We start from the raw sequence: 19,189 nt of genomic DNA, 5'->3' as shown, positions 1-19,189 counted from the left end.
CATCTCTTCCTTCCTGTGCAATTCTACAAACATCATTGAGACTTTTTGTACCTATTTTTCTTGGAATCAAGAACCCTACAATGGTGGTGAATTCAACTCATCACCGAATCTATGACGTTGAATCGCTATAATCCAATGACTCGCCATGCATTTCTTCCTATAAAACTGGAGAAATCAAACAAATTCATCAACTATCTCTAGAAGTACATAACCTAAAAATACGTTCAAATATAAGAAGAAAAACCCAGAAATCAGCGGCGGAACCAGAGTTTTTTAAATGAGAAAACACATTATTAACAAATACTATATTATATAGATATACGTTAGAAATCAATTCGAAACAAATATACTAACTCATATAAAGCAAAATCAATTTAAAAATACTTTTAAAATAAAAAAACTTACAAAAAAAATAGTTTTTTTCTTTTTTTTAAGAAAAAACTAATATGCACTAATTAAAATTAGGCTTGCACGCATGTGTTAATTCTTCTCCAGGCTTCAACAAAACACAAATTGTCTAACAAAAACAAAAAAGAAAAAAAACAAATAAAATAAAATATGAATTATTTATTCGTATATACTGATTATTTTATAGGACGTCACAAGGAAATTAACATTATAAAAAATACCAGTCTCAAGCTAAAACAATTTTAATTATTGAAATATCAATCTTTATTTACTGATAATAATTGGAATGTTTGCTTGTTCATCTCCTGAAAACATTTAATTCCACAAATTCAACTGGAAATTATGTAACCTTTAATTAATTCAAAACAATCAAATCAATATCTATTGTTCAAAATCTTGCAGGTGTCTACCACTCACCTTTAATTGATTCAAAACATTATACATATCAAAATCCCTAAATGATTATAAATCTTAATATTTTTAATAATTAATTTAAAAAGAATAAAATTAAAATTAGATAATAAAATAAATAGAAAAAATAATAATAAAAAATTATCTAAAGTGAAAAAAGGTTACTTGCTTAATTTGACTTGAAGAAAAATTTGAACAAGGGAGAGAGGTAAGGAACATCGACTCAAAAAAATATATAGAAAAGCTCTTGGATAGCGAGTGGAAGAAAAAAAAAAGAAAAGGAAAATGTTTGGGGAAAGGAGAAATGAGCTGGAGTGAGTGCTTGGAAACCTAAACATAAGATATATATTATTTATTATATTAAAATACAAGTCAATGATATTTTCTTTTGTCTTTTGTGTGTTAACCCCTCAAGCCCTGATCACCATGCTATTATATTAATATTCTAATATAAGAAATATTTAAAAAACATTAAGGGGTAATTACCCCCTTTTGACCTTACATGGCTATGCTATTGTCAAAAATCATGAAAAATTAAGACTGTTTGATATTTCATGTTGTGGTAGTATTTATTTTTTTAAATTTAAAAATGTATTAAAATAATAAATATTTTTACTTTTTTTTAAATTTATTTTTGATACCAACACATCAAAACAATAAAAAAACATGAAAAATTAATTTTAAACAAATAAAAAATCCCAATTTTTTTTAAAAATAGGCTACCAACTGCAGCAACAAGCAGTCATGAAGAAGCAACTATGCTTTACTTTATTTTACTCTCGTTATTATAGCTAAGGATTGGTTTGATTAATAGGAATGTGGATGCAATTACTTACCTGAAGCCGGTCATAAATGAACTCAGGCAGCCATCTGAAATATCAAAAGATAAAGTAAAAATTTTAATTTTAAATATAGCCGCAAACTTAACTGCTAGAATCTCAAGGTCCCAACTCCTTCCTTTTCTACTGCCCTCTCTACGGTTGTCGAAAATTTATTTCCAATTTATTTTACCAATTTTTTACCGGACAATACACACCGGCCAAAAAAATTCCCCTCAGTCAGTAAATAAGTGTTAGTGAAAGGTCAAAGTTTCCGAAGCAAAGCAAGCTAAAAAAGTCAAGCCCGTGGGAGCTGCGAAGCAAAAGCTCCCACGTGCCGCGTCACATGGCGGTGAAATTGTAAAAAAAAAACACGTGTTCACCAACCCCTGATAAACCTTTTCTCTCCCACATAAAGCACGCTCCTTACCTCACAATGATCCACACGCTCCAACAAAAACGTACACGTATTAACATAGTACAGCGATTATATTTATTAATACACGCGGGCGCTTTTGTTTTTGTTGTGAGTATTAATAGAGATAATTATATCTAAAAAATCCAACACGATCTACGCAGAAACGGCTTAAAGTAAATCGGAGCCGTTAGATCCTGAACTTGACGGTGGTATAAATAATTATTAATTATTAGTTATTAACCATTAGATCTAACCGAGTGAATAAGTAAACGGTGAGGATTGTTTAAAAAGCGGCGGGCATATAAGGCCGAGTGGGCCTTTAAATAGACGACCAAACTAGCCCATCAAATCCCACACGCTTCTGGAAGCTCTGTCTCTCGTTTCTCTCTCTTTCTTAATCGCGAAGAGAAAGGGTTCTCACTCTAGGGTTTGTTGGAATCAAAGGCGAAAGCGGGAGATCCAGGTTTTGAATTGGTTTGATTAATAAGCCTTGATTTTTCTCTCTCGCTCTAGGGTGTCTGTGTGTATGTCCGTCACATTGTGTTCGTGTCGATGCGTTTATTTCTAGCTTCGATTTCGATCTATTTAGGGTTTGCGATGTCATGGGTTTTTTTTGTTTGCTCAAAGGAGCTTATTAGGTTTTTTTGAGTGAGTATTTTGTTTTGTTTCTCAAATAAAGTTCTTTAATTTCTTAAAATTCTCTTTTTGTTTGAATTTTAGAGAGAGAGAGAGAGAGATAATAAGATTGGGTTCTTAGCTTTTTTTTTTTTTAATTTTTGTTTTTGGGTTTTTGGAGAATTGAATCAGATCAGATCAGTGTCGGTTTTGAAGCTCGTTTGTTGAAGATTTACTTCAGATGAATTTAGGTTTGGGGACACATGCAATTAGTGTGTGATTTGATGGGGATCTGTTATTGCTGCTCATAAATAAAGGAGGACTACTGTAAATTGTAGTGGAAAACTTCAAACTTTCAGTACAATTGCGAGAAAAAGGACATAAAACAAGAGTAATTATTTATTTATTAAACGTGATTCCTTGAAGTTAAAAGAAATTGAATAAATGTGTGTATGGTAGAGGAATTGTGAACTGGAAGCAGATCATTGGTATGAATTTTTTGAAATTGAATTCAGAGGAAACATAAGAAGTTAAACAGCTGAAGTTGATGATATGTGCAGTTATTGGAAGATAATCCTATGGCACCGACTGTTCCTATAGAGTTTATTGGACGGAAGGAATCAAAAAAGTGTTGGCTTTCACAACCAATGGGGAAATCAAAGAAGTTCTCTAAAGGGCACTCCTCTGGTTTTGTTCCGGATTTTCGACATGCTGTTCGCACCATGGCTGAATCAGAAGGGTTTGGGAGCTCTGGACGTGTCGACATTGAGATGACAGCATCGGAAGATTCCTGTGCTCCCAAGAGAAAATGCATTAGTTTGAATATGGATTGTTATGATACTTTTGGTGTACCATCACAAGTCTTGTCACTGTCAAGGATGTTAAGGCCAGAGAGGAAGGATTTGGAAATGAGGTTGAAAAAGGAACTTGAACAGGTCAGAATCCTGCAGAGGAAAGTGGCTTCTCTGAGTTCAAATACAGTTTTATTATCGCCTTCTAGTGATATCAGGAGTTGCAGTGATGGCCAAAAGAGGCCTCCACTAGAAGGTCTCCATAGTTCATTTGAAGTATCAGCTCCACAGAGTAAGAAACGGGCTCCTCCTGATCGAAATAGAGGCCACACAAAAAAGGGTACACCAGCACGTTCTGAGCCAGTGAAGCCAGCTGCTCCACTGGGCATTTCGACTGCTATGTTGATGAAACAGTGTGAGGCATTACTAAATCGTTTGATGACACATCAGTTCGGTTGGATTTTCAACACTCCTGTTGATGTGGTGAAATTGAACATACCGGACTATTTTACTATCATTAAACATCCAATGGATTTGGGTACAGTGAAGAGCAAGATTGTTTCTGGTGAATATTTGAGTCCACTGGGATTTGCTGCAGATGTGCGACTTACTTTCTCAAATGCAATGAAGTATAACCCTCCTGGAAATGATGTCCATTCCATGGCTGAGACCCTCAGTAAGTACTTTGAAGTTAGATGGAAAGTTATAGAGAAGAAGCTTCCTGTTACCACTGGCGTGGAATCAATGCCATCAAGAACTGATGTGCATATAGAAAGGGAAACAACTGTTCATATAGAAAGGGAAACAACTACTAGTGCTCCTCCTTTGAAAAAGAAGAAAATTACACCGAGTGACAATAAGGTTAAGCCAGAACCTGTCAGGCGGGTCATGTCTAATGGGGAGAAGCAGAAGTTGAGCATGGAGTTGGAGGCATTGCTGGGTGAATTGCCTGAAAGCATTATTGAATTCCTAAAAGAGCATAGTGGTAATGCTGGCCAGAATGGTGAGGACGAGATTGAGATTGATATTGATGCTCTTGGTGATGATACATTGTTTGACTTACGGAAACTCTTGGATAATTATATACTGGAGAAACAGAAAAACCAGTCAAAAACTGAACCATGTGAAATGGAGGTACCCATATTTCTGTCATATGTTTGTCTGCCATTGTTTTGATGTTCTTTTTTTTTTTTTCTGGAAACATTCAATAAAAGTCTGATCCGTGGTGGTTTTTCTGATTCAGATTATTAACGAGCCCGGGATTAGCAATTCATCATTGCTACCATGCAAAGGTAAACTTTTTTACTATACTTTTGCGCATCTCTAGATACCAGGCATCTCATGCCCATTATGCATGTTAATTTTTTTACCAGCTGAATACTCATTCATCATGTTTTTTAGGAAATGATACTGTTGAAGAAGATATAGATATTGTTGGTGGAAATGATCCTCCTATTTCAAGTTACCCTTCAATAAAGATAGAAAAAGATGAAGCCAATAAGAACAGTAAACGTAGCAGTCCTAGTTGCTCCAATAGTGAATCAGGCTCATCTTCAAGTGGTTAGTGTTTTATAAACCTTTTCATTTTCACCACGTCTTTTTCTTATAGAATTTGTTTACAATATTTTTTCGATATTGGAGTGTAAATAAGCAACATCGCGATTCATGCTTGATTCCTGGATTCTGAAGAAATAAATTATAGACATCAGTCTCTTAACATGATTCTTCAGAACTTTGGAATGCATGTTATCGTTTTTTGGTATGCTGAATGTGGACTTCTGATGTTATTTCGAAGCACATATCTTTGTAAACTTTGATAGAGTGCTGTTTGAATATCATGTTGTCATTGCATCTTGTTTGATACTAAAAATTTTACTCTGATTTTTTTCATATTGTGTCATTTGATTCTGATTCCTTTCTGTTAGCCTAACCATTCAAGAACTGTTTAGCCTATTTTGTAACTCATATAGTTATATGCTGGATGCCTCTGTAAATTGCAAGATGGTGAAATTATTTAAAATATAGTTATAAAATTTCCTTTCACCTTGCTCCCTGTCAATAGCTTTGTTAGAATCTTGCCACCTAAAACTATGGTGTAACTGCCACATGCTTGTTTTGGTGGATGCACGGATGCTGCGAGGGAGAACAACTTACTTCCCTGTTTTATTCCAAGAGCTACCTTCAGCTATCTTTGAGCGAATGTCTTATATAAGGCTTGCTTTTTCTGTTGGTATCAAGTTGTTTTTTTCCCTCATGAACTTCATCTAGGAGGATACCCTTTTATCTGACCCTCATTGACACTCAAGTTCAGTCTGGCTTTTGCGTTAGGTTTACATGTTCAATGGTTATCTGAAAGTACTAGATATACGTCTGATCTGTTACCACATTTTGGCAAGGCTACACCCTGATTTAAGGGGGCATATTAATGGAACACCAGGGATTGTTGAATCTAACAAGCCCCATCTTGTTTCAATGTGATTTAAGAGTGGAAACATGTTGCCGCGTACTCTGGTGCATCAAAGCATACAAAAGCACTTTATGGGCTGATCCATGATCAATTTTGTTGGACTGGTTTATTTTCTTAACGATTCTATATATATGTGCATGCATGCAGGCATTTGCCCTTCATGTTTCTGTTACAGGTTGTTGGACATTTACTCTGTTAAGAAGTAATTTTTCAAACAGTTCAATGCAATTGGTTATGCGTGAGCTTTAGTCTCTAGCAGGTAAATTACGGCCCAATGTTTTACATAGAAAAGAAGGCTTATTAATTAGAGAAATGAAGGATATACACATACGGGGATCAGACCTCGTCCACGAGAGAAATTACCAAGATAGATCAGAACAAAAGATGATTTACAGAGATAGATTAGAACAGAAGATGCTTCTAATCTTTTTGAAACTCGCCCCAAAGATGTACACAATAGGGAATTAAAGAAAGGAAAGAAGTCTATCCCACAGTTTTTGCTTGGATAGAGATGGATTCTTGGGAAATTTTGAATTCCACCTCATCCACCTGCACTAAAATACTGGGAAATGTCACTTCCATGATTCTTTCCACCCTCAAATTCACAAGATGGAAATGATTTTATGTTTGCTTAATGACTTTGGTTCATTTTAACCTTATAGCTTAAAGGATCAGAGCAACTTAGTCCCTGTTTTCTTTCCAATCATAGATGATATTTTCCTGCTTGATTAGTGGTTTTGAAGTCCTAGGTGCTAGGAGAAGTCACCAAACTTTTTGATTGGGTGAAACATCCCAGGAATGGTAAGCCAGTCAAGAAACATTGGCTAATAAAAATTTTGATCTTCTCAACAATGTCAATGATTTGGAGGTTCATATTATCAATATCTGGCCAAGTGCCACCAAGCCTTTGAGATGTAAAATTTGGTACATATCCAAAACACTCCTGGGCAGAAAGTGCAGAATTTGATATTTGGCTTGCAAAAAAAAACTGTGGGCTCACTGGACTTTGTTTAGAGTCCACGTGCTCGGCTATTCTGATGAATTTTAGTTTCCCTTAGGAAAGGTCCGTTCATTGCAGGTGTTTTTTGTTGTTGATAAGTGAAGATGAATCCAAAGGGTGCTGGCTAGCATATAACTGTTTTGGGTTATGCATCAAGTGATTGGAACAAACATCTTTTCACCCAATTGTTGTATTGGGATGGGTAGGATGCGACTGCATGTCTATGATATGTGAATTTCTTATGATGGATTTTTGACATGATAATAAACCAGGAGTCAAGCAAAGGAACTGTGTTTCTCACATTTTATATTTTTCATATTCAATTTCTAAGATTTGTACTGTTTTGGGTGTGTGAAGCGAGAGAGTTAAACTTATCTTGCATCTGTTTCCTGTGCTTTGAATAGCTGACTGGTATGAGAAATGAGAGTGACTGTCCCGCATTGTAACTATCTCCCAATTATTTAACACAGGTCATAAGCTTTGCTCCATGACTGGTCTAGGAAACTGGGATTTTCTGTTTGGTTTGCACTCTGTTGTGGCTTTGGTATCAGTGCATTGCCCTCATGATGTTATTTATTCACAAGGTTCATGTGTAATAATCATAAGAATGTGTGGTTTGCTTATGTTTTCCCTCGAGTAGTTGGTAATTTGGTGGTGGTTAATTCCTTTTTCTTTTTTCTGTATAAATTCTATAGCTGCAAAAGGTCATGTATGTAAATTGAGCTAAGAAAGCCTTCATAGTTAGTATAATGATCTCTTTTTACTCGTGTGTGATTCTCTTTTCAGATTCAGATTCTGGCAGTGAATCTGGTAGTGAATCTGTTGCAGTGAAAGTGTCTGCTTCCATTAATGCTGCTAAGGTATGTATTCTACAAATTTTGTTGGTTTAGTCAGAAAATTGTGTGGATTTATAAGTTGTGATCTTCTCTCTTAGGCATGACAATGTTTTTTCTCTTATATTTCTGATTGTAATAGAGCAAAATGGAACCTGGAGAAAATGCAGACCAAAAGAGAAGTGATCCGGATGATTCAGATGTTGGAAATCGTAAGTCTTTAGGTTTTGTTACATATTATTCATGTTCTAGGGTTCTTACAGTTTGTTTTGAACAATTTTATTCTGCTTGCAATGCCTTGTTCAGAATCTGTAGATGGATTGGACCAAGTTGAGCTGGATACTGAGGGTAAGCCAGTTGCAGCTGAGGTAGATGGCCACCAAGAGGGTAAGCATGCTCATTAAGAAGATTGCTGTTACATATGGGACTTCATCTCACCCATCATGTGTAATATTATAGGGGAGAGTGCTCCATCCAAGAGGCAAGTCTCTCCCGAAAAGCTCTATCGTGCAGCTTTGTTGAGGAACCGTTTTGCCGACACCATACTTAAGGCTCGAGAAAAAGCACTTGAAAAGGTTGGTCTTGGCATCAACCTTCATGCTATCTATTGCAAAAAATTTACATGCTTTCAAGTTTGTTTTTTGTGTGGACTATTCACTTGGTGATATGTTGAATTCAGGGTGAGAAGTGTGATCCCGAGAAATTGCGGAAGGAGAAGGAGGAATTTGAAAGAAGGCAAAAGGAAGGTTTGGAATCACAATCCATCATATCCTTAATTTTTGAGTCGTGATGTTATTTTCCAATATCAATGATTTATCTCTTAATCTGTGATATCAGAAAAGGCTCGGTTGCAGGCAGAAGCCAAGGCTGCTGAAGAGGCTAGAAGGAAAGCTGAAGCTGAAGCTGCTGCTGAAGTGAAAAGGAAGAGGTTACTGGAAAGAGAAGCTGCCCGTCAGGCATTGTTAGAGGTAAAATTACATCATTTTATGTAAAGCCAGCCCCAAAGCTTCTTAAGAAAGGAACCAAACATCTTCTTGTTCTCTGCAGATGGAAAAGACTGTTGATATCAACGAGAACAGTCATTTCATGGAAGACTTAGAAATGCTTAGGACGGTCCATGATGAACAGCTTCCAATTTTCATAGAGGAAACAAGCCCAGATCTTTCTCAAAATTGCTTGGGTAGTTTCAAGCTTCAGGGAAGTAGTAACCCTCTGGAGCTACTAGGATTATACATGAAGGAAGACGATGATGAGGAAGAGGAAGTAGTTGAACCAACACCTTCTAGTGTACCAGAGCGAGCAAAAGATGTTGAGGAAGGAGAAATTGACTGATCAGGTCTTTGCTTTGATTATTTCTGCATCCAAAGAACTACGGGCATGCATAATCTTCTGTATCCGTATCCTTTGTGATATATCTCAGCAGCAGACAAGCCTACGACGAGGATTACTCTTCACCTACTTGAAAGAATGAGCCGCAAACTCTCAGGGGAAACATGATAAGCAGTTGTTAATTGGGTTTTGTATTTTTTGGCCTTGTTCTTGTTACTGGTTTGGAGTGCGGTTTCAAAACATGGTAAACAACATTTTGTCAGTGTTAGCATTAGGCGACTTGTGGGTTGCCAGTGAAAGAGTTGCCGGGGCTTGAGGTTTTGTTTATTCAATTTTATAGTTTTGTAAAAAAAGAAACTCTAGTTTATTCGAGCTAGTGAAAACCTTGGGTTGCATGGCATTAGGTTCTGTGGGTTGTAGGGATGCGTGGGCGGGGGAAAGCAAGCTCGGAAGCTTAGGCAGGAGGTAAGTTAACCTAGGAATTGTAATATAGTCAAAGCTGAGGCACTTTTTAATGGCATTCATTTCATTTCTTCTTTCTCAATTGTGTTTCTCTTGATACCTGAGACCTGAATGTTTCAGTTCCTTCATTACCTCGGGAGAATTGTGAAATGATATGGGCATTGTGCTCCTGGCATTTCCTATCACTTGTGATTCGTATTTGGTATCCTGTTAGCTAAAGTGTGTTAGCTGTCAACTCGCTGTTGAAAGTGTTTTTTATTAAAAAAAAAAATACTAATATAAAAAAATTATTTTGATATAGTATATTAAAATATCTAAAAAGATTAAAATATATTAATTTAAAAAAAAATAATTTTTTTAAATTTTTTTTAGAAAGTAAAAATAAATAATATCCTTTACGGCACACTCCTGATAGTTATACTGGAAGCATCTTATATGCTCTGAGAAACGTGGAAGTCATCCCTGAAAGCGATAACGCAGGCAGGTCCAGGGTTGAGCTCCAACTGTTCTAACTTTGATCCATCCCAATGGAGCCCATCTCTGTAGAACAAAATGCCAACTCTAGGCGCATGCGTCATTACAACGACGATTAAACGAGTGGAGAAACACGCATTGGTTTGATCCTAGTAAGGGTCCAGTCAGAGCTCGTGGAAAGAAGTCTCTCTTATCTTTAGGAGGACTTTAGTTGGAAGCAGTTTAAATACGGTGTGCGATCGGGCTTCATCTTCAGACCTCGGATTGCTCTCCGGGCCTATAATTTTGGGAAATCACTAAATGGTGCCTCTCATTTATGTGAAATATCGTCCATCTTGTCATTGGTTTGTTTTGGTATCGGATCTGTAATCTAAATTGTAATAGCAGTAATGGCTGTAGTTAAAAATAAATTTTTTAAAAATATATTAAAATATATATTTTTTATTTTTAAAATCAATATATCAGAGAAAACATAAAAAAAATAATTTTTAATATATTTTTTTAAATTAAAAAAAGTAGTTTGTACCGTGTTTTTGGACTGGAGTCAAAATATTGAGAGAATTTTCTTTATTTTCTCTTAAAAAAAAGAAAAATAACACAACGACTCATGTCTTACGTTTTCTAGAACAAATGTTTTTATTCATTTTAAAAATCCTAGATAAAAATGGCCATCATCATAACAGGTTATGCCAGGCTATATATATAACCAAACCCGGACTCGAGAAAATAAGAAACTCAATTCGGTCAATTGATTGGTGGGGAACTTGATTGAAACAAACTTAGTTTTCCCCTTGTAATTAAAAGATTTAGGGGGTGTTTGGCCCGTATTTTAACAACAATTTCATAAAATTTTGAATTTATTTTTGGTGATTTTAGCTATAAAAATAATATTATTTTAATATATTTTTAAATAAAAAAACACAACCATTATTTCTGTTCTAAACACTCTCTCCTCTCCCGCTGTCTAACCACCTTACCTCTCCGCCCTACCTCGGGCGTTACTGTCCAGAGCGAAGAGAAGGCGAAAAAGCGCCGCCGAATATTTTTTTTTAAGAGAAGATTTGAAATGTGAGAAATTTTTTGTTAGTTATGAATAAAACTCCAGGGAGGGAATTGGTAAAAATCAAAACCTGAGGAAAAGAAAATGAATTCACCGCACCAAAATAGAAAAAAACAAATCTAAATTTTTATACTTGTGAGTCGAGAAGTAAACAAGCACGACGACTAGACAACAAATTCTAAAATAAATCAGTTCTTTTAGAGTCTTTCCTCAAAATATAAGAAGAAATTCGAACTCCATGGATGGTTGCAAATCATCAACAACTTCGGTTTGATCTATTCAAGAGATTCGAATCTTATGGACTAGCGTTAAACTGCAATCATCATGTGGCAAGGAAGCTTCAGAGGCTTGACGATGGGGCATTTGAAATACAGCGGACGAGAATCTTTGAAGTGAGGAGTTTGTTTCAGCTTCAAGTATTCATTGCATCCTTGAGGATTTCTCTCTCCTCAAAGAGGTGAGAATTATCTCTTATACTTCTTGATGCTTGCTATAATTACGAGCTGTCTAGGTGGTGCAATGATGCATACAGGATCATTATTACGTGACACTGATCAGTTCGAGTTTGAACCCTAGTCATGACTGTTAATGTTAGTGAATGATGTTCTATGTAAATTGTTTTGTTTCTTGTGTAGATAATTAGACCGTGTTAGGATATGTATTGTGTGGGTGTGTATGAAATGGATCCTTTGGTGTTTTATATGCAAATTAAAATTTCTCTTGCCTATGAGTGTGGATAACTTGATTTGTGGTTCTAGATTGTGATGAAATTAGGGATCAATATGATTCTACAAATACTGATGGTGGGGACTATTATTCCTCAAATCAGTTGGATAAATCCTTACTTAATAGTGAGCTTGTGAGGCAAATTATGGTGAGATTTTGGTCATTGATGGGCCACTATGGTTGAGAAGGATAATCTCGATATGATTAAAGCAGGAAAAACTAGTGAACTCAAAGGGCAACATTAGGTGCTTAACTATTTTATGGTTGCAGGCTTAAAAATGAGTTACTAACAATGTACTTGTTGGTGATAATTGAACATGCGATTGTTGTGTTGCTAGAATTTGAATGAGCAATGAAGTGTTAGAGGAGATTGCACTGCTCTTAAGAGAAGTTGTGAGTATATTGAATCCAAGGAAAAGTTAGGGTTATATTGAGTGTGAAAATTGCTTTGGGTTAGATGATTTTGAAGGGAAGTGGTGCTCAATGGCTGCAACACACAAACTCACTCCTAATCTTTGATGAACCTGCAAATGGAATAAGAAGTTGACAATAACTCTGTAACAATGTGGCTGGCATCATGTTTCTTATGTGTACTTCGATCCTGGAGGCACCATCGAGTTTGGTTATCTTGTCCATCCAAATGTTTCTTCTAGTAATTTGTATAGGAACACTACTGTTAATGGTTTATGGAGAAAAGTTCTAGAGTTAGTGATAGTGTAGAAGCCAATAGATGATGATAAAATAGTCCTTGTTGAGTGAAAACATAATTTATGAAAAAAAGAAAAAAATTGGTTGGGATGCTTGTGCTACATTTATGTTCTTGAATTGAAACTAATGACTTGTTTTACTTGGATGGCAATCTAGCCACTTTGAGAGAGAGTCGTATGGTGTTTAAACTCATGTCTTTAACTGGGTTGTTGATCTTGAAGGTCTTAACTTTTATGAAATATACAAGTACTTGTGTAGGATAAGAGCACCTTTTATACCATCTTAGATAGTCAACAATTTCTATAATTTATGTCTATTTATGGTGTTTTTGACGTGGGATACCTAACCGTTGAGTTTATGGACTGAATCGACAAACAGAAACTCAAGAAGACAAATTGGAAGGACAAACATGCACTGCTTCTTTAACACGCCATAGCTTTTAACTTGGGTATCCGATCAAAACAAATCGTACGAGTCTAGAAAAGCTAATTTAGTGGCCTCCAGTTTGGTGGTGTTGAAAAAGCGATCATAAGTGGTTTTGAGATTAAAATCCACTTTGAAGACCTATTTGGAGCCCCCTTTGTAACAGGTCATAGCCTTGGACTACCATAAGGCAAATGAAAGGTTTTTGCTTGGAAATTTTATTGTGCAGTTAATAGTGGACAAACCATTCCTTGGAATTTGAAGCCTAGGAAAAAGGGTGAGGTTCAAAAGGTGTGGTTAGCTTTGCTTATCAAATAACGACGATGAAAATCTTGCTGAAAGGTTTAGATCCTGGAAATTTCGGCTTGGTGGTTGTCCACGAAAGCAATTTAAGGACAGGGATTATAACGACGGAGTAAAGTGGTTGTTTTGCCCATGTTCATGAATTTCAAGAGCTTGCATAGCCAGATCAAGTCCATGTAAAATTGCCCAAGCCTTTGCCACTTCCATGCCAAAAAGTCCCTGGGGCCTTGAGAAGTTTTGAAGCAGCCAAAATTATCACTCCATCTGAGTTATGAATGTTCAATCATAAGCCAGGTTCATAATTATTTAGGTGTTTTTTTATGGTAGATGAATCATTAAAATTTTTTAAACCTCAGCAGCTGATCTTCAGGTCAATTCCAGTACATTAGGGTTCTGAAAATAAAGCTTCTTTTCAGCCAAACCAAACCAAAATCTAGTGGTATGAAAAACTGATTACACTTGATTCCATTATCCAGATGCATGAAAAACTGGTTACACTCGATTCCATTATCCAGAAGGAGCAACGATATCAGAGACCTACAAATGAGGCTCTCAAGGCAGAATAAGCAGAAGCTGCAGAACCATACTAATCAGCGCTTTCTTCACAACTTAGGAACTACCTATATGAAAAGTCACTTGGTTGTTATGCATATGCTGCGCCAGAAGGTTGGTCACTTTAAATAAACAAGGCAAAAGTAGAGTTTATTTGTGTTCTTCCTTCTTTCCTTTTCCAAAAAACCGTAAAATATATGAAATTCATTTAGGGCGAGTGTTATTCACCCTCTTTTAATTGTCAAACATACCCTCATGTGATATTCCAGCAGATTCAGTGCCATTAACTACTGGGTGGTTTGCCAAGTCAACACCAAAGTCGCCTAAGAGATTAAAATCAATGTCGTCATCGTCGTCATCATCATCCTCGTCATCATAATCTCTGTCTGAATCTTCTTCCACTCCTTGCTTCTCTTCCTTTGCACGGGCTTCCCTTTGCATTCGTTGTGCGATGGCATCCTCATATGACATTTCATACCAAACATTGCCCTTTCCCACAATAGATTTGTTATGAAGCTCTGTCATTCTCTCTTGCTTGCTCTTTTCCGAGTTCTTGGGTTCTCCCCAGTAGTCATACCGGTATAAAGGATTTTCAGGATCATATTGGTCCTTACCAAAGAAACTTGCTGGCTTATACTTTCCTGGTTCTTCCAATGGCAGACCAAGAGCTCGACGGCTGCGACAAATTGTCCAGCTTGAGTTAGAGAAAACAAGAGGAAGTGATGCAGCCAATCAAAGATTGGGTAAATGCGTTATATATATATATATATATAAAAAGGTAGCAATTAGCCATGTTTTGATCCCATGAATCAAATTAAAGGAACTCCCGCTGGTATATATTAATAATAATTTTTCTTTGCTCATGTTGATTATCATGCTTCAATTAAAGATTTTATATTAGACAACCTAACCAGGAAGGGCCTGAAGGAGCTTGTGCTAACATAGATATGTTAAATCTAATATGATAAAATATTTCCAACAAACACAGAGAGAGAGCAGATGAGTCACCAGCTGATGTCTCTGATCAAAGCTTCTCTTTCCTCAAATGATCGACGCCAGTGCAACAAGTCATACTCATCCATTTCTATATTTCGTCTCAGCTTGGTGATTTTATATTTCTCTCCCCTTTCCTTTGCTTCCATTCTTAGTTTATTATGAAACTGCATCCAGAAAACATTGAAAAAATTAAGTATAATGAAAAAGCTAGTTTGACATATTTACAAGGAGCTTTGATTATGTTGCAGTGGAAGTTTAAGATACAGCAATATATAAAATAGATTTCTAATTATGACTCAAAAGCCAAGCCATTAAAACTATTTTGAGGGTTGGTTATCCTGCATGAATATGGCATATGTGTGAACAAAATGGAAACTTGGCCGTGCATTGTCTAACTAGCAAATAGCAAGCAAAGCACCGGGAGCAAGAGACTCATTCCGTGTTCTCCAAGCCAAGGATTGAGACAATAAAACATTACATGGCTGGCTTTAAATTTGACCTTCAAAACAGAGGTAAACCATATGGGACCTGGTTGATGACAAAACAGACATTGAACACATGAACATAGAAGATAGTTCTGTCCACAAATGAAATATAAATGTTGGTTAAATCATAATTGAGAAGCCAACTATACTACAACAATCAATAAATTTTTTAATATAGATAATAAACAACTCAAGAAAATCGTTGACCTCACGCTCGGCTAAGGCAGCTTCCAAGTCAAGTTCTTTAACACTCGTTTTCTGCAAATGGGTACAAGAGATGTCAGCTGTGTTCAACAGACTAAAGATGTGTACATTATCAAAGAATGTTCCTCACCAGAATCACTTTAGGCAGTACTGTTTTCTTATGATAAGCTTCAGTATATTCAATGCTATTTTCTTCATCAAAATCTTTGTTATCAGTCAACTCGGATATCTTTTTGCCCTTGTATTTCTCAGGATTAGCTTCCCAATCATCCAAAATTGTTTGCTCAGCAACATGGATTTGCCACAACTGCATAAAACACCCAAGTTCACCCATCATAAGAAAGGATCAGCACGCAGTTCTTAAAATAGACAGGATTACCGATGGCATTGGACATTAATTGACCATCACAAACTGGCTACAAAAACAATAATGAGAAAAATGCTACAGAAAGGCACCTTATCTACATAAGGGTGATTTGACAATAGAGGTTCCTCTTCTGGTTTATCTTCGGGATCTCTCCTAGGAACTGGAGGTCTTCCACAGTCACGCTGCAAATGTAAGTGCACGTGAAGGACAAATAGAGAGACATTAAGTTCAAAAAAATACAATATATGCAGGAATTTACTAGCAAAATGAAGAAGTTGAGACTAGATTGTCCAACCCCTACTGTAACAAAAAACCACCTTCCAAAACTACATTTCCCCATGTTTTAACTGACTCAGCTGTTTAAGATGGGAGATCCAACAGTATTTAAGATGGGAGATCCAACAGTATTCAAATACCCTTCGACCATAAGGTTGAGTCCAATATTAAACAATTCAGAGAACTCAAAGATCCTACAGTCACATTAAAACTAATAATAGAATATGAAATATGCCATTGCCATATAAACTGCCACGGATGGGTTGCCCATCCAAGCATGTGAATGACATGTGTAATTCATCATGTGAACCCATAATTCACAATGCACCAAGCTATGCCATGGTTAACCTGGGAGACTTTATCCATGCCATCAAAGGAGGCAACCATGAATAGAACTAAATTGGAAAAGGCTTATCATGGGCAAAATATAGGAGAAACAGAAGTGGACAGCATTATTTTTTTATAAGGAAGCTTACAGACCCGCAATTCATCTAGGTTTGTATCCTCATCACGATGAAATACCGGTGGAAACTCAAATCTGTTGAAGCTGGAAGAGCATGAAAAATGTCAAAAAGCCATAGGGCAAGCACATAAATATAGATAAATTCTTATAAACAGCACCATTAACTACTTATTAGCTGGTAGAAATAGATAGAAGTACTTTATTACCACAGACTCTTTCTAGCAGGAGAAACCCATGTGGCTCACAGTGCAAGGCCACATGGTAACCCAGTTTGTGAAGCTACTCACTTTGGGTACGACATGAGAATCAAGTATTGCAAATTTTAAGAGGACAAGACTAGCAGCAAAAGTGTAAAGGAATCACATACATAAGATGGTCTATGTTAGGATAGACAAAACGCATTTCAAGTGGAAATCGAAAACGATAAGGATCTCGCTTTGCCTGCAAGAAAATTGAACCAATCAAAATAGCCAAGGCCACTCAACATGCAAGATCCACAGGTTTGAAACATTCACATATATACCAATATTTGTGCAAGCCAACAACACTGCTCACCAGAATTTCAACAATGACATGCATACCGACTTTTATATGATGGCGAATCCAAAACCAATCATTGCGTTTAATTGGGATCCATCTGAAATTCATAGACATGAACGTGGATTGGAATGAGGAACCTCCAATCAGACATTCAAGCAAATGGATGGGAAGCAAACACTTGGGATATGACAAAATCTAGCTTCCCGCGAGCCAGAATAGGAAGTACAAGGTGACGATACGTACCCATCATGCACACCTCCAACATCAACAAAGGCTCCTTGATATAGATGTATAGTGGTAACTTTTCCTTCACAGATCTGCAATGACATTTCACAAACTGCACATTATCATCAATTTATAGATAGAACAACGCAAGTCCCTGTTAGCAGCTCAAAGAGGATATATCTACATGCCAAGATCCTGTAAAGAATTCTCAACAGGCTAACACAAGTATGGCATGTCTTTGATGTATCATCCAAAATAAGTTCACATTTCCTGTCCTATGTATCAGATTTTAGCGAGCAATTGAAACTTTATTATGGCTCTATACATGAGCTACATTACGCACTCCAGAGAAAAAAAATAAATCAGCAAGGAACAGAACAAGCTCAGGAACTCACCTGCCCCGGGTAATAAAATGGAAGCTCATACTGCAAGAAAAAAAAAACCCATTATAACTATCTTTCAGCAACTAAAATTTGAAACTCGACGGTATAAACAAGGAAAGATATTGCAGCATTGTCCAACCATGCCCTCTTTATAGTCTTTCCCTCTTTTTCTTCGACCCGGATAATAATCTTGGTCTTCCTGTATCACCAACATAAAAAAAAAAAAAAAATAAAAAATCACACATTAGTGTATTTTAAAAACCTTCTTTGCTCCTCTATAAGAAAAAGCCCAAATGAGAAATTCACTCCCTTCCATCATTTGAAACACTACCTTATACGACTCCTCTTCTAGTCTATCCTTATTCGCCTCAACCCACTCTTCATATTGCTTCAAGAACACCTTATACCTCTCCAAACACATATTCTCCTTATCAACACCGACCCCATTTTCCAAATCCTCCAAATTCACTCTAACTCCTTGCAATTTATGCCCTTCCCTAATGAACTCCAATTCCTTCCTATCCACTTCCCACCCTCTTGGCGGCCAGTCCCTCGGTGCCACCTGTCTAACAACCAATGGACTAACCCATTCTGTCTCCAACTTATCCGGTATCTCCCCTTTTATCTCAAATTGCTTCATATACCACTCATCTTCAGTAAGCCCCATTTCTTTAATTTTCTGCGAACGGTAACTTGGAGATAACATGTTGAATGCTTCAATTGCTTCTGGGGTTTTAAGAGGGACCTCTTCGCCTTCGTTTAGTGACTTTTTCGCGAAATCGGCTTCTGGGGTTAGGATTTCTTCCCATGGTGCCCAGCCACGGACAATCCAGTTCTTTCTTCGAGCTTCGTCTTCGGTTTCTTGGTCTTTTGGTGCGAATTTTTCAAGGAATGTTTCGTCTACTGGGAATTCATCTGAGCTGTAAGATTTTGGAGGTGTTAGAGTGGTGGAGAGAGGGTGCCGAGGGAGGAGGAGGAACTGGTGGTGGTTTTTATGGTGGGGTTTAAGGGAAGGGTTTAGGGGTTTGGGTAAAGAGAAGAGAGGGAAAGGAGTTTGGAGGATTTGCATTTTTGTGTGCAAAATGGAGAGAGAGTGAGTAGTGGATAAAGCTTTTAGTTTTCACTTTTTAAAATTGTAGTGAGAGTTTTCTTATTTTATTTTTACAAAATTGGATTTGATTTTTGCCCTTTTTGTTGTGGCTGCTTATTTTTGCTGTAAAAGTATATTTTTTATTTTTTTTTTGTTTTAATTTTTTATATGATGGTACAATAATATTAAAAAATAAAAAATATTATTTTAATATATTAAAAAAAAATAAAATACTTTAAGATACATCTTATATCAATCCCTAGAAAATAGATGGCGTGAGTGTTGTTCCTACTTGCTGAAGAACAGATGGAAGCACAATTTAGTCCCCCAAGTCTAACTTTATTTTCAATTTAGTTGGTTAG

The 19,189-nt window shown here is 36.4% G+C and overlaps 2 protein-coding genes across 3 annotated transcripts; one reads left to right on the top strand and one right to left on the bottom strand.

Moving 5' to 3' along the window:
* Positions 1–2,384: 2,384 nt before the first annotated feature.
* Positions 2,385–9,634, top strand: LOC118057603 (transcription factor GTE10). Of its 2 annotated transcripts, XM_035070232.2 has the most exons (11): positions 2,385–2,518; positions 3,231–4,595; positions 4,705–4,753; positions 4,863–5,021; positions 7,715–7,788; positions 7,904–7,973; positions 8,068–8,148; positions 8,221–8,336; positions 8,441–8,507; positions 8,599–8,729; positions 8,809–9,634. In XM_035070232.2, the coding sequence occupies exons 2-11, from the start codon at positions 3,249–3,251 to the stop codon at positions 9,091–9,093; spliced, it is 2,379 nt and encodes a 792-aa protein (XP_034926123.1). In that variant the 5' UTR covers positions 2,385–2,518; positions 3,231–3,248; the 3' UTR covers positions 9,094–9,634. The 2 variants fall into 2 exon arrangements, with proteins under 2 accessions (XP_034926123.1, XP_034926124.1); XM_035070233.2 differs by lacking the exon at positions 4,863–5,021 and having other exon boundaries at positions 2,393–4,595.
* Positions 9,635–13,901: 4,267 nt separating this feature from the next.
* LOC118057604 (protein PLASTID TRANSCRIPTIONALLY ACTIVE 10) lies at positions 13,902–18,851 on the bottom strand. Its single transcript, XM_035070236.2, has 12 exons — positions 18,069–18,851; positions 17,877–17,936; positions 17,750–17,779; positions 17,373–17,446; positions 17,145–17,226; positions 16,957–17,030; positions 16,607–16,673; positions 15,940–16,032; positions 15,614–15,790; positions 15,487–15,537; positions 14,807–14,958; positions 13,902–14,474 (listed from the first exon to the last, which is right to left on the bottom strand). The coding sequence occupies exons 1-12, from the start codon at positions 18,804–18,806 to the stop codon at positions 14,033–14,035; spliced, it is 2,040 nt and encodes a 679-aa protein (XP_034926127.1). The 5' UTR covers positions 18,807–18,851; the 3' UTR covers positions 13,902–14,032.
* Positions 18,852–19,189: the final 338 nt, after the last annotated feature.

Source organism: Populus alba, chromosome 15 (assembly GCF_005239225.2).
Source record: "Populus alba chromosome 15, ASM523922v2, whole genome shotgun sequence".
NCBI lineage: Eukaryota > Viridiplantae > Streptophyta > Magnoliopsida > Malpighiales > Salicaceae > Populus > Populus alba.
This window is presented reverse-complemented; position numbering and strand designations above follow the sequence as displayed.